Below are 25,098 nucleotides of genomic sequence, written 5' to 3' on the forward strand. Positions count from 1 at the left end.
ATAATATTTTAAAATAGATTTATATACGAAAACATGTTATTTAAAAAATAAAAATATCATTAATTATAAATGTAAAAATATGATAGATGGACCAAAATTGTTTAAATTTAAAATTGAGAAATTAATTTTATAAATCATGTAAAATAGAGATTATAACTGTGATCAAGCCTTTTTATAAAAAGATATTTTTTAAAATATTAAGAAAAAAATTAATTCATTTTTTGTAAATTAAAAGATTCATTTTAATATTTTGTAATATACATTATTGAATATTAAAATAAATGATGTATTTGTTTCAAGATTTAAAAAATATAACTGAATATATATATATATATATATATATATATATATATATATATATATATATATATATATATATATATATATATATATATATATATATATATATATATATATATTAAAAGATTCATTTTAATATTTTGTAATATACATTATTGAATATTAAAATAAATGATGTATTTGTTTCAAGATTTAAAAAATATAACTGAATATATATATATATATATATATATATATATATATATATATATATATATATTTAAAGAAAACTGAAATAAATGACAATAACTGCTTGTCTTCTACACTCAATTTAATGGGAAAAGAAATCAGCAAATGGTGAGGGTTTTGGATAATAGTAATATGTATGTGGTCCAAAATGTGAAACTCTTTTAACTATTTTGTAAAATTTCTCATCTTTTTTGTATGAGCAAAGTTTGTAGAAACTATCTATAATTATAATGAGTCATTTACTAAAGAAGGATGGTATTTCTTAGGAACGTATAATCTTATGAAAAAAATATAAAATGAATTAGAAAATGGATAAATGTCTCACTAATGTTTTGATCAGTAGAAAACAAAAGAGAATTGGATTATTTCCATCAGAACTTTAATATTGAATTGCAGACCTGTTTATTATATTTTGTACATAGTAGAAACTGCCCTTTCTTGTTTAAAAGGCTTGGTGGGTAATAGTTATAATACAACACAAGTTACACTATTAACTACAACATTATTTATTGTTCATAGCCTACGGGTAAAAATCCCAAACGTGAGCAATATTTGTGCTCAAGTATGAAACCAAAAAATACTAGTTGAAAGTTGAAACTATACACACTTATAATTATATTCTCTCTCTTACGAAATATAAACAAAAATGGTCAAAGTTAAACATTTGATTCAAATTTGGATCAAATACATAAACTTTCTTTAACCTATTTTTGCTTATATTTCGTTAAGAGTATATATCACTGGCAAAGTACACTATATATAGATATCTGGCAAACTACTGATTGTCCTGTGAAAGACTCTGGTGGAAAAGGCCTATAATGAGACACTCACAAAGTCCAACCAGAAAGATGCGACTAGGAATCTTTTTAAAACTCCTATCCGTAATTTTCATAGGAAATAAGATAATTGCTCTTTCTTCCTTGAACCACCTTCCCCATAAAGGTCATTCCACTGCTTCAAGTCATTCATTCCAGCCCCTTCGGCTGCAAAGCTTGCGGCAACCTGCATTCCAATTAGGCACTCAAACTAAGCAATATCTTCTATATACATATTAGATGCAAAAGAAACCTAAGACCTCAACATCCCCAACATTTTATAGCGTCATTTGCTTGTTGAGATCTTATGTTTAACTAACTGTTATTGTGAGAAAAAATTGAAATCTTAAAAGTGACATGGCATAATAAGATCTGCCTAATGGTCAGATAAGAACCCAAAGTGAATTGCATCATTGTCATCAATGCGGGAGAATTAAAGATAAAGAATCCTAAGAAATTTTACCTGACTCTTTGCCACTTTGAAGTCCTGCATATTCAAAGGCCTAAGGGTAATAACTCTTTCCTGTTTAACTTCCTTCTCTGCATCATGACCATCTTGGCTATTTTGTCCTTCGGCGTCTTTCTTCTTTTTTTCCTGCCGAAAACAAATATAGCAGTCAGCGTGATCATCATATAATCAAAGCATTCTAGTAAATCTTTACAGAAATTGCCAAGTTACCAAATCCTTTTTTATCTCTTGCTGAATTAACTCTCTAACAGGTCTATAAGCAGCGGTTGTACATAAGTTCTGCATTTATCAATTAATGAAAATAAAAAATGCGTTAATCAGAAACTCAAAATAACAAAAGCATCTGTAGGTTGTAACTCGATAGTCAAGTTACGTCCACAGGAAAAAAATAATAGAGAAAAACCTTTAGATCGCTTCCGCTGAATCCTTCTGTCATAGTTGCGAGTTCCTTAAAATCAAGTCCACCATCCACTTTCTCTTTAGCCAAAAGGGTCCTCAATATATTCTCCCTGTTCTCCACAGATGGTAGCGCAACCATAATCCTGATAGCCAAAGATGAATAATATATTAAATAAAAACAATCAAAATACTATTGAATATAAGGGTATTCAGATTGTTGGGCACCCACAAACATGACATCAAAGCAATATACTTTTAATTTGATCGCTCAAGTGTTTTTTCCCCACAATTTACATATACAACAAAAGATTATAAAAAACGGGTCCAGGTGATTCAGTGAATCCACATGAATTCAAACTAATAGCAGAGAATGGTTGGAATAGTGTGGTAGCACTCTTCGGGTAATAAGAGCATGTGAATTTCATTGAACAAGTAGAACTAGTAGAGGTACCTCCTTTCAAATCGTCTAATAATTGCTTCATCCAAGTCAAAGGGCCTATTGGTTGCAGCAAGGACAAGGATGCGATCGGATGGTTTTGAGGTAAGTCCATCCCAATTGGTCATAAATTCATTCTTTATTTTCCGCATGGCTTCATGTTCCCCGACCCTTGTCCGCTGCCCAAGCATACTATCCACCTCATCAACAAATATAATAGTTGGGGAGACCTTGGCTGCCAGTGTGAATAAAGCACGGACATTTTTCTCGTCTTCACCAAACCATTTAGAGGTGATGGTAGACATGGATACATTAATGAAACTTGCTCCAGCCTCATTTGCAATGGCCTTTGCCAGCATTGTTTTTCCTGTTCCAGGCGGCCCAAATAGCAATATTCCTCTACAAGGCTTTAAAAGGCCTCCATCAAAAAGGTCTGGCCTTCGAAGGGGAAGCATTACAAGTTCTTGAAGTGACTCTTTCGTCTCCTCTAAGGCACCAATGTCGGAGAATGTTACCCCAATTTCGTTTGCTGGTATTACTTCAGGCCTTATTCGCTTCTCAAACTCATTATCGGGAGGAGCTTCCTGCAAGAGACAAGGTTGTTGTGTTTGAATAAGCCAATTGCAGCATGATTTCAATATTATTAAAATTATATCCTAATCTATCGAACAATTAAAAAACAGAGAAGGCTTACAGCTTTGGTTGCAGGAACTGAATTTTCACCATCAGTTTTGCCCACTGAAGTTAGTATTTCTGTTTCAGCCTTTATACCAGGAGCAGGATTTTCAGTTTTTATACCAGGAGCAGGATTTTCAGTTTTTATACCAGGAGCAGGATTTTCAGACTTTTCTGCTGGTTTCGTAACAGCTGCTTCCTCTCTCTGCTTTATTCAGTACGATACATATATAGACAAAAAGGACACAGATCATATCAGTACCTGGTAGATATTATTCGCAACTAAATGAACACAATCGCGACAAGAATGCACAACCTCAGATGTTACTGCTTGAGCTTCTAGTTTTAATGTATCTCTTCCACTGAGTTTTCCCTCGTGGAATATACCCAGAGCATGGGACAAGCTGTTTCATAAATAATAAAGTCAGTACATCAAAGTAAAAATAGTTCATGCAGTTAAAGTTACCAGTCACACCTATTGCATGGAATAACCAGTTTCCCATTTCTGTAATCAGGCTCTTTGTTATTCATTAAATGATAAGAAATTGCTGATACAACAATCTCTTCTATATAGTTACTGAGAACCATTGTGTCTGCCACACAGATGGAATCCAGGTCATGACAATCAAGATCATTGGCTGCAAGCACTTCCATGATATGGTTCTTGTTATCCTGAATCTGTATCTTCTTCATATCCTCTTCAAATTGAGACTTCCAGCTGACAAGACGAGACTCATCTTCTGGTGGGCTGATTTCTATGTTGTAAGGGAAGAGGGGGCTAAGCATCTCATCCACTTCTTTGCATTCATTACCAGAATCCAAAACCCTTGAACCAAGAATCAAAATTGGTCCAGATAATTTCGTTAACATTGTCTGGAATAGTTTACATATCCTCTGTGATCTACACAACAGCTTATCAACATCCCGCAGATATAGAACAATGGGATAGGTTTTTGACACATAAACTAGAGCCTGCAAGTGAATTTTCCACTCATCAAATCAATGTATTTTGTAGATATGTAAAGCCTTCCAATCCAAAATACAATTTTACGCTGATGCTGAAATATGTCATATTATCAAAAGTAGCAATACCTTGTAAAGAGTCTGTATAAGAAGCTTTTCATCAAAAGACCAATTGGCCATGTGCTTCCCAGGTGCTGAAGGAATATTGAAGGACACAGGGAATCAGAAGAGCAAACAATGTACAGAAACAAGGAGTATGACTTAATTCGTAATAGTTCTCATTCAAAAAGGTTATGAATCTAACATGTGCTACACCAATTCTATAAACTATCAAACTGTGATGCCACATTAGAAATCATCTTTTTTTATAAAAAAAAAAAAATAGGGAGAGGAGAAATTATTATTAAAACAAGTGGTACTAATGACAATTTTACAATCGTCCCCGAGCGGATTTGAACTTTGCTTCTTGAGACTACACATAATGTCAAACTCTTACGGCCGTGTTAACACCTCAGCAGATGGTAACATAACAAGTAAATCAAGAAAAAACACAATCGTAATTGATCTTTTAAAATGATTTATTAAAGCAACCTGAGCTTGTAGGATTGCTTTGCGAACCAAGGCTGCTAATATTTGCAGAGGCTGATGCATTCCTACGAAGCTTAGTAGGAGTATGAGATCCTTCCGCCTCCCTGCATAAACAAGGGAAAATTTCCGAATATTATTATATAAATAAAGTGGAAGGAAAATAAATGTATTCTCATAGTTAACTGATAAAGTAGTGTTCTTACATTCGTTTAAGGTCTACGCCACTCCTTTGCTTTTGCATTCTACCTGCAACTAAAAGCTTTAAGTCAGGGATATGATTCTATAAGATGTTTAATAACAAAATGCGCATCAAATAGAGTGCTTATGTATCAATATAGAGTGAGGCAATCAGCATATATTAGAATTTGATAAATGTCAAGAACCAAAGCTAAAGCTACTTGTACCCATCTATCCTATCTAGAATCTAGAACATGTAACAATATATAAAACTTATTCATGAAACTCAAACAAGATAGAATATGTGTGTATTACAAGATTAATTGAGCATATTTTTATTATGAAGTAATAAAGTTCTCCATACTGAGTAGAAAATGCTCATCGATTTGTACCTTTAATCTCTTCTTTTGGTGGAAAGATTGAAAATGAACCAAATAGGTCAGATAGCCGAGCCAAAGTTGTGTCTGAAGTAGATCTTTTGAAAGACTACAATCAGAAACAATGGAAATAGAACACCAGTAGCCAGAGTGTTAGGTCAAGAGAGAACACTGTGTAAATATATGATGTTTAGAATGAAAAGCAATACAAGATAAAATAGGAAAAGCTTACAGTTTCGTTGATGGAAGAGCCATATCTACTTTGAATCTACAAAGATAACAAACCAACCATTATGTACATAACAAACCAGAGAAAGCTTTAAACTACACCAAAACTTTTCCCCCTCACCTTCAAAGAAAAGTCAGTTACATCGAACAGAAGCAACTTGGCCTCAAAGTAGTGAGCTAAAGCCTTAGCAAGCACCTGTTGGTAAAGTTCTGCAAAACATGAAATGGAGAACTTTTGAATTAGCCAAAGGAATTATTAGAAACATAAAAGCTTATCAATCCGTTGTCGTAAAATAGTCGATTCAGACTAACCGGCTGGCCCTGAGAGCAGAATAGTCCGGCTTGCAGGAGCGAGATTCCGTGTATATTTAGAAACCTCTGCATGCTTTAAATGGACATAGGCAGCACTTGTCAGCAACACCCGTGTCTTCTCACTGTCATCATATATACAATGAAAAAGAAATCATATATCAGAACCAAGATTAAATCGAATCAATTTTTTAAAAAAAGTAGCAGCATCATAAAATGTCAAAGCATCCAGTAAATTTATAGTTTCAATGCTCTCAATCCATTAACAAAATATGCTGTGTTAGAAACAACAAATTTCTGAAACTGAAAAATTCGCAAAACTGGACATATACTCGAGATTTAACAACACCTAACCACGGAGTTTTGAGTTATATGATACTAATACAAAAACATTACCATACCAACCGTGCAATGAATAAAAACAGAAAAATATAAAAAACTGTCCCCGTCCGTTTACGGACGCGACAAAACAGTATCGGCACCTGCCAATCTCGATATCGTTATTCACCGTTTTTATGTCATAGAACGAATTGTGTGATTACGCGACCGCAACGCCACCTATATTTAAAACCTATAACTATTATAACAGATTTTCAAGAAACTGAACAAATACAATGCCGCTAATTACCAAAAAAACAAATACAATGCGCAAATAATACAATTTAATAAAGTAATAATTAAATAAAATACCTGTAACATTTGAAATTAGAAAAATGAAAGGAGAAAAATGAAGAAAAGTAAAATACCTGAGATAATAAGGGAAATTGTCAAAAGTGACATTGCTTTCTCTGCCATCAACAACAAGTCGAAGCATTTCGTGTTCGATTTTCTCGGGTGTGATGGCGTTTGTGGCGAAAGCATTAGCTCCCCATTTGGTTTGTCCAGAAGCCAAACCAAGGCCGACTCCAACTCCAACACCAACGCTAAGCGCTGATATCAACAAACCTTTCTGTTCCATTGTTATCAGAAAAAATAACCGTAAAAAGTGAATCTATCTGAAAAAACTAATAATGAAAATTTAGAGAGAGAGGGAAGAAGGATCCCTATCCTTTGTTATCATGGTTTGTGTGCATTGGGGATTGGGAATTGAAATATCTGGGAATGGTGGCGAGTAAGGGAATGGTAATGTCATGAGGAGTTCCCGCATTTTCTGGTGTGGCCTTTCTTGTTAAAGGACGGAGACTAGTGCTGACTCATACATTACTTCTTACGTGTCACTCTTTTGACGGTTTGTTTTTTGGTTTGGCAGTTTTCTCACATGCGAAGGGGAGGATATTTCTATTTGCCATTTTTTCAACTTCAATTCAACGTCTATTTTTGTTTCTATATTTTCTCTTGCACAAGTTTTACTTTAAGGGATTAACAATTTTTTAACGTAAGACTAATCAACTTTGTCAACAATATAATTATATTTTTTTAAATTTATCTTTAACATTTATTTTAGTATTGATATATTGTCATGATAAAATTCAAACACAAAACACCTACTTTTTTTATTTAATACTCGCACATTTTTAGCCAACGGATTAAAGAAAAAATAAATAGAATTTTGATAGAAAATGTCATCAATTCTAAATAATTATATGATTTTTTTTATCATTTATATCAATATTTATTCTAAATAATTATATGATTTTTTTTTATCATTTATATCAATATTTCTCCCTTTTTAAGTCTTATGTTCATGTATGACATATCAAATTTTGAGTTGAAACTATAATTTATCACTTTTAAAAGTCAAGTTGGACAAATGACTTAAAATATAAGAAGGGAGTGAATTGTGATATTTAAAATTCGTGATTAATCTTAATATTTTTTCGTTTAAGATTATATTAGTAATTGCAGCGAAAAAATAAATAATGAAGGTAAATTACAAATAAATAAAAGGATAGAGTTAGAAACATTGCACTAGAGATTTATACAAGTTTGGTTAAACGTTGATCTAGTCATGTCTCTAAGAGGTCTTCTTGAGAGTATCGTTATAAACTTTGAGCTTTTGAAGGTTATGTCGATGAGCCTTCAATACACTTATCCCCAGTCAAATGACAACTTTTACCCTGAGTACGTTATTAAACCGTTTAGAGATTTATGGCTGATCTCAACAACCAAAACAAATCTTTTTTCGGCAAAGCTCAATAAATCAATATCAGAGATTTATGGTTGATCTCAAGAACCAAACTCAATATCTTAAAGGTATCGCACCCTTAAGAATATAAAAGACTAGCACAACCATTTACAAAATTATCTATCTCACAAGTAAAGTTTCCCTCAGTAGCACTAAGGCAATTAGAAGTGAATAGAAAATATTTTCCAAAAGGAGCGAAAGAAATATGAAAACATTGGAAAGTGGTGTAGTTTGAAGTGAGGAAGACATTCTCTTATATAGTTGTTGGAAACACCAAGACAGAAAACGATCCATGGACTGAATTTTTATATAATCAATTAACAAAATATTTTAATCGATTAGACGTCTTAAATATAATCGATTATAAAGTCCAATTAAGAAAGTTTAGATATAGAGTCATTGCAAATCATTAATGTGTTACCTCTGCTGATTGTATAATTGATTATCATCCTTCTAATCGATTGTACAAGTGCCCTAATCAATTGGATAAATTAAAATGTTTTGCCAATCGATTGACGCATCTTTCCAACCAATTAGATGGATAGGAAAATATTTGGATAGCATTTTAATCACTTGGTCCTAGTTTAGAAAATCATTTTCAAGGTAGAAAAATATTTTAAAGTGTGTGTATGAGTTGCGTTACTACTCTTAAGCTACTACCTTACTTTTACAATTAACGATTCACTCGGACTGATAGACAGATATGGCATGGCGAGCTTTTCCATCTTTTACCAGAGTTGCTTCAAGACTTTGCTAGATAGTATTTGAATGTATAAGCACTTGATCTTTAGTTCTATCAGGGTCGGCCATGTGCATGTGCAGCATGTCCTGCAACATAGGGGCCCAAATATTAAAGGACCCAATTTTTTGAAATTTTTAATTTTTTTCATCAATATTAATAAAAATAAATAAAATGTTATTAAAAAAACTCAATAATCGAAAAAAATATTATGATAAAAATTCAATACATACAAAAATCAAGATTTATCAAAACTTAAAATAACTATAATTAAATTTATTTTTAATTAATATATAATTGTATTTTTAATATATATTTTTTAATTATTATAATTGTATTTTAAAAATAAATTGGGCCCATTTTTATAATTAGAACGGGGCCTCCGATATAATTGGGTCGGCCTGAGTTCTATTATAAGATGATTTTGTTATCATCGTTGTTAAAGGATATTTTCATTCGATATTATCATGAGTTGTCATTATCAAAACTCCAGATGATGATCTTGGTTTAGCTACAAGCACATAGATCCCCATTCTTCCCATTTTTTTATGACAATGCATCTCTCGGGAGAGGTGGAAAGAAAAATAGTACATGTATATATTTGGAGTGGTTAAACTCCCTCTAAGTTAGATAAAGAGTGTACTCTACTCCCCTTGAGAGTATATTTTCCCCCTTTATCGAAATCAAAAGGAAAAATATTTTAATAGATGTAGACACAAGCACATAGATTCACACGTATTAATTCATGCAAGATTGGTTTATGAAAAAGAAGTTTTCTTTAGGAAGTCGTTTAATAAAAATGTCTGCGAGTTGATTGTATGGGTCTACAAAGTCGAGTATACATTCCCCTTTTCCTACACGATCTCTAATAAAGTGGTGTCTAATGTAACACCCTAAAATCCGACTCTTAATTAAAGAATAAAACCATCATTTTAGGATACTACTCAAACATAACATGCATATTTTCCAATTAATTTCAAAGCTCGCTATGGAATTCAAAATAATTAACATAAATTTTCAATATCTCTTCAAATGAAGTACTTAACGAATTTTACAAAATTCAACCATTAACTCAAAATAATTTAAACGACATGTTCTCCAATGTTACAAATCAGAGTTATAGTTTCAACTAAATGGCAATAAGACAATAAAGAAAACAAAGATAGCTCCATAGTCCTCTTCCAACTCATAACATCACTTACTCCTCCTAAGTATCTATGCGACATTGTACATAACAACATAAAACAAACAACAAATGAGTGAGAATATGTTCAAATATTTTAACGGTGTAAAAGAATGCAAGACTAGCTTAAATCACATAATCAACACACATTCAGTTTACACAACAACACAACAATTCAACTCACATGAGCCTTTATGTATGTAATGTGACTCACAACTCGACTATATGCATGTGGTACCAATTTGAACATCAAAGGTTTTTATTGATCTCATCCACTCAACAATGGTTCCTCATTTGAACCGGGTCCCCACTTTTGAACCCCGAGTCCCCGCTTCTGAACCTCGGACTAGTCACTAGTCCCCACTTCTGAACTCGTGATTCGCCTCTTTCAACACACTGTCACAAAAATGATGCATGATATACAAAGTAATGCAACAACTAAATCATGCAGAACTGGTAGATAACCAATCACAACTTTGCTTTCATCCTTCAAAGAAGTGAACATCATAAACACCTGAGCGTCGTCCTTCAAGGACTCTTTCACTTGATTAGCAGACAAAAACATCATATCTTCACCTTCTTCGAACTATAGAAACAACATGGACTTGTCAAAACAGTTTATTTGAATACAGTTGAACTCCAACTAGTTCATTCCTAGGATAACATCAAGTTGACTTAACAGTAAAAAGACTAAGTCAATACCAAAATCCTTACCATATATAGTCAAAGTGAAATTCAAACAAACCCACGAAGTAGTCATTGAATCATTAGTTAGGGTATCAATAACCATACTCTCAACCATAGAAGACACATCTAGATTCAACTTTCTAGCACAAGCAAGAGATATGAACGATTGCGTCACACCCATATCAATCATGGAAATCAGAGAAAAACCATTAATAAAGCACATACCTCGAATCAAGTTATTAGATCTAGTTGTCTCCGCTCCACTCAAAACAAAAACTTTCCCTCCAGACTGAACTTTCTTTGGTTTCTAACATTGGGTGCCAATGTGGCCTAATTCTCCATAATTGAAGCAAGTCATAACATTTCTCTTACAATCAGCAATATGGTACCCTGGGTTCATACACTTGAAACATTTTTTATCGGAACTCTTGCATTCATTAGCACGATGACCCATCCCTCAGCAACCAAAACATTTGACAGAAGCATGAGTGTCTCCTCCACTTGTCTCTTTCTCACCTGAAGCCTTCTTCTTCCCTTTATTAGCTAGATCCCCATAAGGTTTTCCACGGTTTTGATTTCCAGTTTTCTTCTCACTAATACTCTTATAGTAAGCAGATCTAGCATGACTACCTTCATCGTATATTCTACACTTAATAACTAGCACAAAGAAGTGACGAATCTCTTAGTACCTGATGAATTGTTTGATCTCTAGACGCAAGCCACTCTCAAACTTGATACACTTAGAACCCTTAGCTTCTACCCCATTGTAATGCAGGTAGAACCTAAACAACTCCTCAAACTTAGCAGCATAATCAAAAAATGTCATGTTTCCTTGTTTCAGCTCAAGAAACTCGATCTCGTTCCTGCTACGAACATTAACAGAAAAGTACTTCTCAAGGAACTCAGTCTTGAAATTTTCCTAAGTGACATCGGTACCTGCAATTTCAAGCCTATGACGAGCATTCTCCCGACAATACTCCACTTCATCAGCCAACATATAAGTACCAAACAAGACCTTTTACGCGTTGGTGCAAGCCATCACCCTAAAGATCTTCTAAATCTCTTGCAACAAAACCCAAGCACCCTATGGTTCGTACCTCCCTTTTAAAAGTCATCGGATTGTTCCTTTGAAACTTACTCAGTCCATGGAATTCATCTACCATCTCATGTTGGTTTTGCAATGCTTGATTCTCCTGGCCCATCATGTGAGCCATAGCCTCCGAAGCATCAACGATTGTGCTTTCATCCATTTCGTTGAATTTGTAATAAACAAGCCTTAGAAGACACATACATCGATAATGTTTATACACATGTCTCATACTAGGGAACATATAACATCAAAAAACCTGATCGAATGGACCGACATGCTCTGATACCACTATGTAACACCCTAAAACCCGACTCTTAATTAAAGAATAAAAACATCATTTTAGGATGCTACTCAAACATAATATGCATATTTTCCAATTAATTTCAAAGCTCGCAGCAGAATTCAAAATAATTAACATAAACTTTCAATATCTCTTCAAATTAAGTACTTAACTAAATTAACAAAATTCAATAATTAACTCAAAATAATTTAAACAACATGTTCCCCGATGTTATAGATCAGAGTAATAGTTCTAACTAAATAATGATAAAATAATAAAGAAAACGAAAAGAGCTTCATAGTCCTCTTCCAACTCATAACAGCATTTACTCCTCATAAGTATTTGTACGGTAATGTACATAGCAACACAAAACAAACAACAAAGGAGTGAGAATATGCTCAAATATATTAATGGTGTAAAATAATGCAAGGGTAGATTAAATCACTAAATCAACAACATACATTCAATTTACACAACAACACAATAATTCAACTCACATAGCCTTTATGTATGCAACATTACTCACAACTCGATTCTATGCATGTGGTACCAATTTGGACATCAAAGATTTGTTAGTAATCTCGTCCACTCAATAATGGTTCATCATCCGAACCGGGTCCCCACTTATGAACCTCGGGTCCCCACTTCTGAATCTCGAAACTAGTCCTCACTTTTGAACCCGTGATCCACCTCTTTCAACATATTAACACAAAAATAGTGCATGATATATAAAGTAATGCAACAACAACACTTATGGTTTCACTTTTAACCATAAACAATATGTAATACATAATTCATAATAGTCTCCACTTCTAAACTACCCACCTTAACACAAACAATTATAATTACATTCACAACACATAATGATATTCGCAACATCACAACTCATAAACATAATCAAAGTTCACCACTTATAGTCATGCAAAATAATTCATTTATTATTTCATCATCAAAATAATGCACCTTAATTAATTAATTTCATCAAATACACCAAAACAACGATCAATCCTTGACCACACCATAAACGGGATCGTAATCCGGACTGAATGCCCAAAAATAGTCTCTGGCGGTCGTGACGACCAGCTCGTCACCCAGCTCATCACTACTCCCCCTCACAACTCGTCACCCATATGACGATCGACATGAGAAATCCCTCCTAGAGACCAAGACGGTCTCTCCTTCATCATGCTGACGACCGTTAGCTGCCTCAAACGCATGACGATCAGTTCATCACACTCGTGACGACCTTCACACTCGTGACAATCGTCACACTATTGCAAAAAATAGAATCTGCATTTTTCACTAGAAGTGTTCATTCGAAGCTTTTCGACCCTTAACTTCCTAAGTCGCACAGAAAATAACAGACACATATTATACAACAACTAAATTGTCATATATACATCGATTAACATCCAAATTCATCAATTAATCGGGAATTCAAGACTTAATTCATAAAACCAAATACACAATAATGATGATCATAACATCCAGATTCATATTAATTCATCAAACATTAAATTCAACAACACACGGGGCACGAATTTCATATCACATACATTGATATCGTAGACTTCACATGATTATATTAAAAAACTCATCAAACATATCAATGGAGAAAAATCTAGAGGAGGGTGAGGATTTCTCTCCATCCTTCATGCAGTAACACCTATATTAGAGTAGTCCCCCCTACCTGGATTTTCAGCAGCTAATCATGTTTGGTTATGGTGTTATTCTTCTTCCTCAAGCCTTTGTTCTTCTTCTCTCACTCTTGTCTCTTTTTATAATTTGCACAACTTCTACATATCAGTAACTCTGGTTTTCTATATATATCTCCTCGGTTTTTACTTATAATCGAGATAGAAATATTGTGCTATTACCTCGGTTTTACACAAAACCAAGATTTAATATTGGGCGCACCATCCAATTCTGAAAATAATAAAAAGACAGACGATGGGGATCGAACCCATGTACAAATAACTTTACTCCCTTGGTTATTTAAAAATCGAGGGGTAAAGTGACCACTTTTAATGACGCCTTTTATTACCTCATTTATGTAGCCGAGATTAAATGTATTTTGCATCTGAGGTTAAATGCGTTTTTTATAGCAGTGTGTTTAAACACTGTGAGTGCCTTAGATTTATTCTTAAGGAGGTAAAGTCAAGTGAATTTGGAATAGTCATCCACAAATTAAATATAATAGTTAAAACCTGTGGCATAGGCACTTCGAGAATCCCTCCATAAGTCACTGTAAATTAGTTGTAAAGGTTTAGTGCATGTCGTGGGTGATTGAAGTCTGTGAGCTTTTCCCATCCAACAGGTAGAATAAAACATGTTATTGTCTTTATTATGTAAAGGAATATTACAACTTTGTATAACGTGTTTCAAAGAGTGTAGATTGGGATGTCCCAACCTAAGGTTCTAAACATAGGTTAAACTAAAGTTTACATAGGCTGAAATAACACTATGTCTGAAGGCGAGAGAGACAAATTGGAACACTGAGCAAGCTTATAGATATTTGTTGATGGAAACTCATAGATATCATCATTTCCCATACGATCCTCTAGTAAAACAACATTAGAGACCTGAGATTTTACAAGACATTTGTTAGCTAAAAAAAGGAAATATATATTTTTATCTTTAGAGAATTGGTTGACACAGTAGGCACTAGAATAATATTATGGAGACTGAGTTGTATGTGAGGATGAAGATGAGAGGAAAATGAACTAGATTTAGCATAATGAATGTTCAAACCTTTGCAATTTCCTATAAAGATATGGCCATGAACTTCAAAGGGAGTAACCTATTGGATATTCTTAGCATCACTGGTAACATGGAATGAAGCGCCTGAGTCAGGAAACTATAAAGTGGAGTTGGATATATAAGGCAAGGTGTTGGCAACAAATGTTTAGGAGGCAGTGTGAAGATGGTAGTGGGCCTTGAATATGAAGGAGGTCTAGCCCACACATCTGCAGGACCTTTATTGTAGTAATTAGGGGCACCATATTGTGGATTCTTATTGAAACTGTGACCACCAAGAGAAGATTGGAACCGATAGTTAAACCTATACTAACAAGTTAAGGAAGAGTGGCCAAACTTGGAGCATACTTGGCACTAAATGTTGTTGAAGTACCTTCCTCCATAACCTCTACCGAATTTGACTCCACGGTTAGCCTTGCCATTCCGAAGAGAATGATAATTTGGCTCCACTTTGGGATAAACAACTTGAGTTAATGAAGAATCAACACCAGTAGTTTAAGAACCATTCATATGAGTTGATCAAGGTACCACATGAGTTAGGGTAAGGAAAATAAGACCAGGTGTTAACATTGCACCAGAGTTGGATTGAGACTTGTTCCAATCCCACGCTTTTAATTCTTTTACAATAACATCTCAGTTGAATTCAACTTTATTAGTGACAGGACAATAGATCTTATAAGCGCCTGTATTATGGTATTAGGGATGTCAATTTGTATTTGTTAATGGGGATCCCTGTGGGGATTATCTGTGCGGAGTTCCGAAGTTGAGATTTTTTTCCCGTGGGAACGGGGATGGAAGGAAAAGTTTCCCCGATAACACTTTGGGTTGGGGAAGTATCCTCTGCCCTGCGGATTCCCCGACCCCGAAAATATTATTTAACTTTTTTATATAATTATATAATTTTGCATGTTTTTTTCTTCACAAAAATAATAATTAATATATTAGAAAATGAAAAGTTATCATTTTATCATTTTCTTTTGTTTCATTGTATAATGTATTATTTTATTATTCAAATACCCAATCCTAAAAAAGTGCATCCATTACATACGGTGTACATATCATCTCCTCTTCATATTTTCTCAATTCTCTTTGCCTTATCCATTCCTCAACTCCTTTGTTCTAATTATCATCGTCAGAACAACCACTATCCTTTCTTTATTTCTTTATTGTTCTTATGTTAATTACTCTTCAATTTTAATGTACTTCAATTAGTAACTTGTTTTTCTTTCAATTAGTAAATTAGTGGTTATATTTTTGTAACTGCAAATATTTTTGTATTTTTTTTGTTATTGATACAAGATGTATTTTTATATTTAAAAAAGGAAAGATACAAAAAAAAATTAAAAGGAAAAAACAATGAAATACTAGTGTTATAGTTTTGATCAAAAAATATAGAATTTTTTTTAAGACTCGATCTTTGTTGATCTCTGATTCTTCGTGGGGATCTGTGGGGATGGGGATGGGGAATAATATTCCCCAGTGGTAGGGAACGGGGACGGGAATGGGGAAAACATTGGGGGGCGGGGAGGGGAGTGGGAAACATCCTTCGCACATTCTCTTCCCTATTGACACCCTTATATGGTACCCTACAAGCAACATGACTCTAGTTCTGTCATCCAACTTCCTTCTTTTAGCATCTAGTACATGCTTATAACAAACATAACCAAACACCTTTAGATGACTCACACTTTGCTTATCTCTATTCCACTTCTCAAAAGGAACAATTTTCTTTAGCTTTTTAGTTGGACATCTGTTGAGCATATATGTTGCAGTGACAACAGCTTCCCCCACAAGATGTGAGGGAGCTTCTCCGTCTTCATCATGCTCCTTGTCATATCAAACAAAATTTTGTTTCTTCTTTAAGCAAGACCATTGTGTTGAGGAGTGTCTATGAGTGTAGGGAGCAGTAACCTCATGCTCAATTTCATTCTCCTCACAAAACCTTCTGAACTTTGTAGAGTTGTACTCACCTCCACGATCAATTCTGAAAATTTTTAACTTCTGACCATTCTGTTTTTCAGCCTTCACCTTGAACTTCTGAAACTTAGCAAACACCTCATGCTTAAACTTGATATGTGTTACTGTATACATGCGTTTTCGACGCCATAAGATTTGGTATGCAGAATGGGTCTTTCGACAAATGACGACATGGGATAAACGGTTTGGTTGATAAGTGTTGTTTGACACTTCGACAAAATTGAAGCTTCGACATTTCAACAAGATATCTGCAGATGGAAAGGCACCTTTGACAGACATGGAGGATGTTGTAATCTTTCGACCATTCGACAAAGTCTGGAGAGAGACGTCATTTCGACGTAAAGTGTAAATATTCAAATTCAAAAGAGTTGTGATGTTTGGCAGAAGACGCGTGGAAGCATCTGGCGAAAAGAAGAAAGCCATTTGTCACAGTTTTAGGATTTGGTCGTTAGTAACAGTTATGTTATTTGTATATAAATAGGGTAGTTGTTATCGAAAAAGGGTGTGAAAATTTACTTGTACAAAATTCCTGAAAATACTCAAAGTACCCGTGTGAGAGAAAAGAGTCATATTTGGAACATGTATGTGTAAACAAACACCAATTCCTTCAAAGTTTATTTTATAAAGTTTAAAGTTCTTTGCAAATTTCTTTTACGTTTTCCAGTCAATTATCTTTCTGCACTTTCTTTTCGACACTTTATGTTTTCGTCAGTTACTTTCTGCCATTTATCTTATCTTGTCAAATTTACATCTGTTTAAACGTTTTAATCAACATCTTTCGACATAAAATATTTAGAGAACCAAAAATGAAAGATATGAAAGTCGTTCTAGATATCTTCAAAGTCATTTAGATCTGCACATGTCCTAGGATTTGTGTGGTTGATCCTGCAAGTAACCCAATTCTACAAGTTTTGGTAAACCAGAGGTTGTTCGCCAAAATTCACAGCGAACAAATTGGCACGCCCAGTGGGACAGTGCAGAAATCTAGGAACTTAGATAATCGTTAGTCAAAGTTTTTCTTCGTTGTATGAGACTAAGAAGCGGTAAATTAGCCGTATCCGACATAGAAATACCTAAAAGAACAAGAGTAAGGAAAATGGCGAATCAGCCAAATAATCCAAATAATTCTAATCCAAATGAAGCCATCCCAGTATCCAACCCTGTCCCTTCGACAGAAGGCAATGTAAGATCAGTCCCTGTGTCAGAGGCTGTACCTTCGTCAACAGGGTCAATGCCAGCGGTTTCAATATCGCAAAACGCGCCTAGTTCGTCCTTCAGGGCACAACAAATGCCCGTTGGGACACCCCCTCCTATGGGAAACACTTCTAGGCCTTTTGTGACAAATTTCACCATGCCTCTGCCTGGTAGGGAACAACCATTTGGAATGCCAACTTCAGTAATGGCAAATCTACACAATTCTCCGGTAGTATATTCTGATTCTATGGCCAATATGTCTTCAAACTCGACACAGAGAACAAGTGGTTCATAACCCAGTGGTAGCGGTCCAGGAAGAGCCTACGATAAACCAAATACCGTTGGACAATCCTCAAACAAACGTCAGAAACCAAGAGGATGCAGTCGAACAGCCTCGTGTCGAAATCCCTGTTCCACAAGAGCCTAGAAGGATAGTAATCCAGAGAGGCCAAGACGCGGATGCTGTATTGCAACAACGGATACGGTATAATAATCCGCATGTCGAAAACAATTTGGCAGCCATGGTCGAAACGATAATGGCACAAAATGGGATGAACATGGGATTACAAAGGCCTAGTTACGCATCCCCACTGTCGGAATATATTCTGCAAGAAGAACTGCCACCAAGGTGGAAAGTTCCTAAGTTCACAAAGTTCTCAGGGGACACTAGTGAGTCCACCATAGAACATGTGGCACGTTATCTGATCGAGGCAGGGGAAATAGCCCGTAATGAAAATTTGAAAATAAAATATTTCCCTAGTTCCTTAACAAAAAACGCGTTTACTTGGTTTACATCTTTGCCTGCAAACTCAGTATATACGTGGACCCAATTAGAAAGGCTGTTCCATGAACAATTCTACATGGGACAAACAAAAATAAGTCTGAAAGAATTAGCCAGTGTTAAGAGAAAACACTCAGAACCAATAAATGATTATTTAAATAGGTTCAGATTGCTAAAGGCTAGATGTTTCACCCCGGTGCCAAAACATGAGTTGGTCGAAATGGCCGCAGGGGGACTAGATTATTCTATAAGGAAGAAACTAGATACCCAGTATCTGAGGGATATGGCACAATTAGCAGATAGAGTGAGACAGGTCGAAAGGTTAAGGGACGAAAAATTCAGAGCAAATAAGAATAAAAAAGAAAGGGTGGCCTACGTAGGGGTTCGCCAAGATGATGAGTACGACGAAAACGAACCAAGTAACTTCGACGAACAAGAGATTGACCTAGCAGAACTAAAGCAAGGCCCACCTTATTCGTGCAAAGTGCTAACTCCGTTGAACGGAAACCCAGTCGAAACCAACGATAAGTTCCCCAAAAGGACTTATACGTTCGACATCACCAAATGTGACGAAATTTTCGATCTGTTGGTTAAAGATGGTCAATTAATAAAACCGCCAGGCGCTAAAGAATCGCCTATGGAACAACAGAAAAAGAGAGGTTTTTGTAAATACCATAATTTTCTGGGCCATAAAACGTCTCGTTGTTTCCTTTTCAGGGATCTCGTTCAAAATGCTATCCGTGACGGAAGGCTGAAGTTTGGTGACAAACCAAAACAACAGATGAGGATCGATTCGAATCCCATGCAGACAGTCGAAGCCCACTACGCTGAACCATCCATCGTGAACATGGTGGAGGTCGAAGTTGCTCCTGATGGCAATTTGGAAATGGTGGAGGCCCCTGGAATTTTCGACACAAATATCAACATGGTCGAGATTGCTGATGATCTCGCAAGCCAGAACGAAGTTGAAGTTACTGAAGGCTTCGACAACCAGAAAAGAATGGAAACTACTGAAGGTTTCGACAAGAAGGACGGTGACGATACTGTCGAAGATGTGAAGTTTCGACAAGATGGGAATTGGGACCGCTTGGGACAGCCAAGTGGGAAGTATGATTATCTTGTGAAGTACAATGCGCCGGTAAGCTCTCAGATCGACATCAACATAATCCAACCAAGCGGTTGGGGAGATGTTTCCTCAGACAACAATGAAGAAACAGTTGAGGCAATTGAGCATCCCCCTAATACGAAAAAGAAGGTTACTGAAGACCTCATTATTGAAAACAAGGCTACTAAAGGCCTTGATCTTGATCAAACAAAGACAGGTGATGTCGTAAACTGCGTCAACACTATGGGGCCTTTCAGTGAAGAAGTCACAAAGATCAAAGCGGAAGCTGTTAATGGTCCTTTGAAGCCCGTGGTCAATGGAATTCTGCGTAGGGTGATGGAAGACCCCAGAAGGAATTGGAACAAATGTTGTTGCAAACATGGCCCCAAGAACATATCTTGGTGCTGCTGCCCAGAGAAAGAGTTCGACCAAACACCAAAAGGCGTCGAAGGTGAAGAGGAGAGACTCATTAGAAAGATGAACGAATTAAGCATCGCTGACGAACGAAATGTTGGGGTAAACATGGTGGAAATATCTCAGAGGGACCAGGCCGAAGTGGACGAAGATCATCGTCGAAAGGAGGACCAGAGGCTGGCGTATCCTAAAGAGGAGGAAAATTTAATAGAATTCATCAAGAGGTGCCAAAGGATGAAAACCGAAGTAATGCTATGCCCACGCTGCAGTGCAATCTTCGACAGGAAGGCAGCAACCAACCTGGAAGTAGTGGATAGAGCCAAGAGGAAAGAGAATTGGGGAACAGTAAGATATGACCCAAGGAGAAGTGATCACCACCAGTGGAGGCATGGAGAAAGACGCCATAACACCTATAAACCATCTAACAAAGCAACGGACGACAAATGGGTTCAACCCATTAGAGATGCCTAGGGGCAGAAGAAATGGGGAAAGTTTGAGGTTCAGAGAGGCGCTTCAATGGAAGGCAAGAAGGAAATAGAAAAGCACAAGCCAAGACCATATCCTTCGGAGAATTACAAAGGCAAAAACCCCATGTCCAGATCCCAATGGAGGAGATTCCAGAGGCAGAAAAGGGCAGAGAAAGAGGCTGCAGAAAAGAGCGTGAATGGAAAAGACACTGACAGCAAAGATAAAGCAGAGTCTAGTAACAATCGCCAGATGAGGAGCAGAAAAGAGGTTTCCCTCCAGATCAATCCTGGCGGCCTTGTCGAACCTGTGGCGTCGAAAGAGAAGATGCAGGAGGACGACGAAATAACGGACAATTTCGAATCTGACTCAGAATCATCCTTCAATGTGATCTGCAACGTGCTCTCTGTTCTCCCTAGAGACTATGATAGAGTTATGGAGGTCGAAGACGAAGAAGACGAGATGGAAGAGGAAACAATGGCACACATGCCCGTTTGCTACTACGTTATGAATAATGGATGCGTCGAAGAGCAGAACGCTTTCTTCGAAAGACCAGATGACTCCATGAAAGTGCATTTGAAGCCTTTGTTTATAAAAGGAAAGGTGGAGAATGTTGGTGTGAATAAGATACTGGTGGATGGGGGAGCAGCAGTGAATTTGATGCCCCATTTCATGCTGAAGAAGATAGGGAAAGACGACTCAGACGCGAAACCCCACAACATGGTGCTGTCGAATTATGAAGGAAAAGTAGGAACCACCATGGGCGTTATCCAGGTGAATCTGACTGTTGGAACCATAACAAGGCCAACGATGTTTATGGTCATTGCTTCAAGGGCGAACTACAACCTACTGCTAGGAAGGGAGTGGATTCATGGCGTAGGAGTCGTACCCTCTTCAATGCATCAGCGAATAGCCATATGGAGGCCAGACAGGATCGTCGAAAACATTGAGGCTGATCAAAGCTACTTCAGGACAGAGATAAACAATGTCAACAGTCAAAGCTTCGACAAGAACCTGGCTCACATACCTCCATGCAGTCCAGCCGAATTCGACTTAAAGGCGACAGATAATGCCTACTGCTCCATGTACCTTCATCCTACACATGGTTTCCAGTGGGATAAAGAAGTAATTGGCGAAACTTACATGTGGGGAACTACTCATATAGCGCCAACGGGATGGGGAAGCGAATTTGACGATGACGAGTAAACAATCAGCGCTCGAAAAGATTACGGCTTACATAGCTGAAAACAAACTCAAAGAGGCCCTTGAGGCTGAAGTAAAATACATGGTTGTCGAAGCCAGCAAAGAAAACTCCAACAAACAATGTCCCCAAAAAGACGTTGTAGAAGATCATGATAACAACCAAATGGGCGAATGACAACACCAAAAGCTTGACGCCATTTATGACGACGAACCTCTAAGGTTCGAAAAAGATCCAATGTCAACTAACGAGAAGATGGTGGCGCAGGATCCATTAGAAGAAATAAACTTAGGAGTGGGGGCAGAGAATAGACCAACCTACATAAGCGCAAAAATGGACCCTCAGTTCAAGGTCGAAATAGTCCAGTTGCTGAAAGAGTTCAAAGACTGTTTCGTATGGGATTATGACGAGATGCCTGGTCTTGACAGAAGTTTGGTCGAAATGCAGTTGCCGATAATGGAAGGAAAGAAGCCAGTAAAGCAGACTCCCTGTCGAAAATAAAAGAAGAGGTCGAAAGACTTCTAAAATGCAAGTTCATCCGCACAACCAGGTATGTCGAATGGATTGCAAATATTGTTCCAGTAATTAAGAAAAATGGCAAACTTAGGGTATGCATTGATTTTCGAGACCTAAACTCGGCTACCCCAAAGGATGAATATCCTATGCCAGTGGCAGAAATGCTCATAGATTCTGCAGCCGGTCATGAGTACTTAAGTATGTTAGACGGATACTCTGGCTATAACCAAATTTTTATCGCTGAAGAAGATGTTCCTAAAACGGCTTTCCGTTGTCCTGGAGCAATAGGAACGTACGAATGGGTAGTAATGCCTTTTGGGTTAAAGAACGCTGGAGCAACTTACCAACGTGCTATGAATTCCATTTTTCACGACTTTATTGAGACTTTCATGCAAGTGTATATTGACGATATTGTGATTAAGTCTGTTTCAGGGAAAAGTCATATAGATCATCTTCGACAATCCTTTGAAAGGATGAGGAAGTTTGGTTTGAAAATGAACCCACTTAAATGTGCTTTTGGTGTGCAGGCGGGTGATTTCTTAGGTTTTGTGGTCCACAAGAAGGGGATCGAAATAAATGAAAACAAAGCCAAGGCCATAATGGAGGCGAAAGCGCCATCAACCAAAAAGGGGTTGCAGTCTCTGCTAGGGAAAATCAACTTTCTCAGAAGATTCATCTCCAACCTCAGTGGGAAGACACAAGCTTTCTCTCCTCTACTTCGACTAAAGAAGGAAGACTTCGCATGGGGGCAAGAACAGCAAGCGGCCTTCGACAAAATCAAGGAATACCTGGCTAGTCCCCCAATCCTGATGTCTCCTTGCAGAAAAAGAAGTATGAGATTGTACATTTCGGCATCAGACAAAACATTAGGAAGTATGTTGTGTCAAGAAGATGAGAATGGCGTCGAAAGAGCCATTTATTATCTCAGTAGAGTCCTGAATGATGCTGAAACCAGATATAGTATTATAGAAAAGCTATGTCTATGTGTATACTTCTCTTGTATGAAATTGAAGCATTATATAAAACCTGTTGATGTATATATTTCCTCCCATTTCGACGTAATAAAGTATATGTTATCTAAATCTATTTTACATAGTCGAATTGGAAAATGGGCTTTGGCATTAACAGAATACTCCTTGAAATATCTGCCGTTAAAAGCTGTGAAAGGACAAGTGGTCGCTGATTTCATAGTCGACCACTCTATAAACGAAGATGTGGAATATGTCGAATTAGAACCTTGGAAACTGTATTTCGACGGTTCCAGTCATAAAAATGGAACTGGCGTTGGGATGTTGATTATTTCCTGACAGAATTCCAACAAAATTCAAGTACAAAGTTGAAAGTCTGTGTTCAAATAATGAAGCAGAATATGAAGCTTTGATCGCTGGACTCGAAATCCTGTTGAAATTGGGGGTAACAAGAGTCGAAATAATGGGCGATTCCGAACTGGTAATAAAGCAGTTGACGAAAGAGTATAAGTGCGTGAAAGAAAATTTAATCATGTACTTTGTAATAGCCAATAGACTTCTCAAGGAGTTCGACAATGTGGTCTTCAGGCACATTCCCAGGTTGGAGAACCAGGAAGCGAACGATCTCACTCAACTAGCATCTGGATATAAAGTGTCGAAGGAAAAGTTAGAAGAAGCCATTGAAGTCAGAGGAAGAGTCGTATCCACCAAGTTGTCCCCATCAGATCTGGAGTCAATAAGATTAGGATACGGTGACGAAGAAAACTTTGAGATATTCAACATAGATGATTCAGGAATTACAGACTGGAGAAGGCCTATCAAGAATTATCTACAAGACCCAAATCAGAAAGCAGAAAGAAAGATAAAATACAGAGCTTTGAGTTATGTACTTTTGGGAAATGAATTGTTCAAAAAGACTGCAGAAGGAGTCTTGTTGAAATGCTTAGGTGAAGACGAAGCCTACATAGCCTTGTCGAACGTACACAGTGGAGTGTGTGGCGCACACCAAGCAGGTCACAAAATGAAGTGGTTATTATTTCGACAAGGAATGTATTGGCCAACAATGCTGAAGGACTGTGTCGAATTTGCAAAAGGATGTCAGGACTGTCAAGTACATGCAGGCATACCTCATGTTCCTGCAAGTGAGCTGCATTCAATTATAAAGCCCTGGCCATTTAGAGGATGGGCTTTAGACTTGATTGGGGAAATTCGACCAGCCTCTTCAAAAGGACAAAGGTACATTTTGGTTGGGATAGACTATTTCACTAAATGGATTGAAGCTATACCATTGGTAAATGTGGATCAAGAAGCAGTCATAGACTTTATCCAAAAATACATAATTTACAGATTTGGGATACCTGAAACAATAACAACAGATCAAGGATCTGTGTTCACTGGTAAAAACATGCAGAAATTTGCACAAGAAACAGGTCTTAAACTCCTTACTTCGACACCTGATAACATGAAATTATATCACATTTTAGGACTTAATTCAATTAGATTATATTATCATTTACTTTAATTTATCTCATTTTATCAGATATTATGCGGTATTTCCTTTCTATTTATGTCAGGTATCCATTTCGAAGCAAAAGTGAAAAAGGGAAGAAAAGGAGGTGTAAAAAGGAATAAAAAGGAAACAAATAACAAAG

At 36.4% G+C, this 25,098-nt stretch overlaps 1 protein-coding gene across 3 annotated transcripts; it reads right to left on the reverse strand.

Annotated features, from left to right (window-relative positions):
- Positions 1-890: 890 nt before the first annotated feature.
- LOC127120775 (uncharacterized) lies at positions 891-7,195 on the reverse strand. Of its 3 annotated transcripts, none has more exons than XM_051051318.1 (16): positions 6,711-7,195; positions 5,968-6,089; positions 5,777-5,865; positions 5,660-5,695; positions 5,443-5,536; positions 5,077-5,119; positions 4,877-4,977; positions 4,415-4,479; positions 3,798-4,294; positions 3,639-3,726; positions 3,342-3,530; positions 2,663-3,231; positions 2,216-2,354; positions 2,023-2,091; positions 1,807-1,938; positions 891-1,530 (listed from the first exon to the last, which is right to left on the reverse strand). In XM_051051318.1, the coding sequence occupies exons 1-16, from the start codon at positions 6,920-6,922 to the stop codon at positions 1,417-1,419; spliced, it is 2,559 nt and encodes an 852-aa protein (XP_050907275.1). In that variant the 5' UTR covers positions 6,923-7,195; the 3' UTR covers positions 891-1,416. The 3 variants fall into 3 exon arrangements, with proteins under 3 accessions (XP_050907275.1, XP_050907273.1, XP_050907274.1); XM_051051316.1 differs by having other exon boundaries at positions 5,077-5,125; XM_051051317.1 differs by having other exon boundaries at positions 3,342-3,527; positions 5,077-5,125; positions 6,711-7,194.
- Between the last annotated feature and the right edge of the window lie 17,903 nt (positions 7,196-25,098).

Source organism: Lathyrus oleraceus, chromosome 2 (genome assembly GCF_024323335.1).
Source record: "Lathyrus oleraceus cultivar Zhongwan6 chromosome 2, CAAS_Psat_ZW6_1.0, whole genome shotgun sequence".
NCBI lineage: Eukaryota > Viridiplantae > Streptophyta > Magnoliopsida > Fabales > Fabaceae > Lathyrus > Lathyrus oleraceus.

Bases quoted from the DNA above. Each gene is read 5' to 3' on its own strand.
- LOC127120775 (XM_051051316.1), bottom strand. From the start codon at position 6,922: ATGGAACAGAAAGGTTTGTTGATATCAGCGCTTAGCGTTGGTGTTGGA. The intron at 4,295-4,414 runs GTATTGCTACTT...ATTCACTTGCAG, and splicing joins TTATACAGACTCTTTACAAG to GCTCTAGTTTATGTGTCAAA. The intron at 3,727-3,797 runs GTGTGACTGGTA...TTTATGAAACAG, and splicing joins CTGGTTATTCCATGCAATAG to CTTGTCCCATGCTCTGGGTA.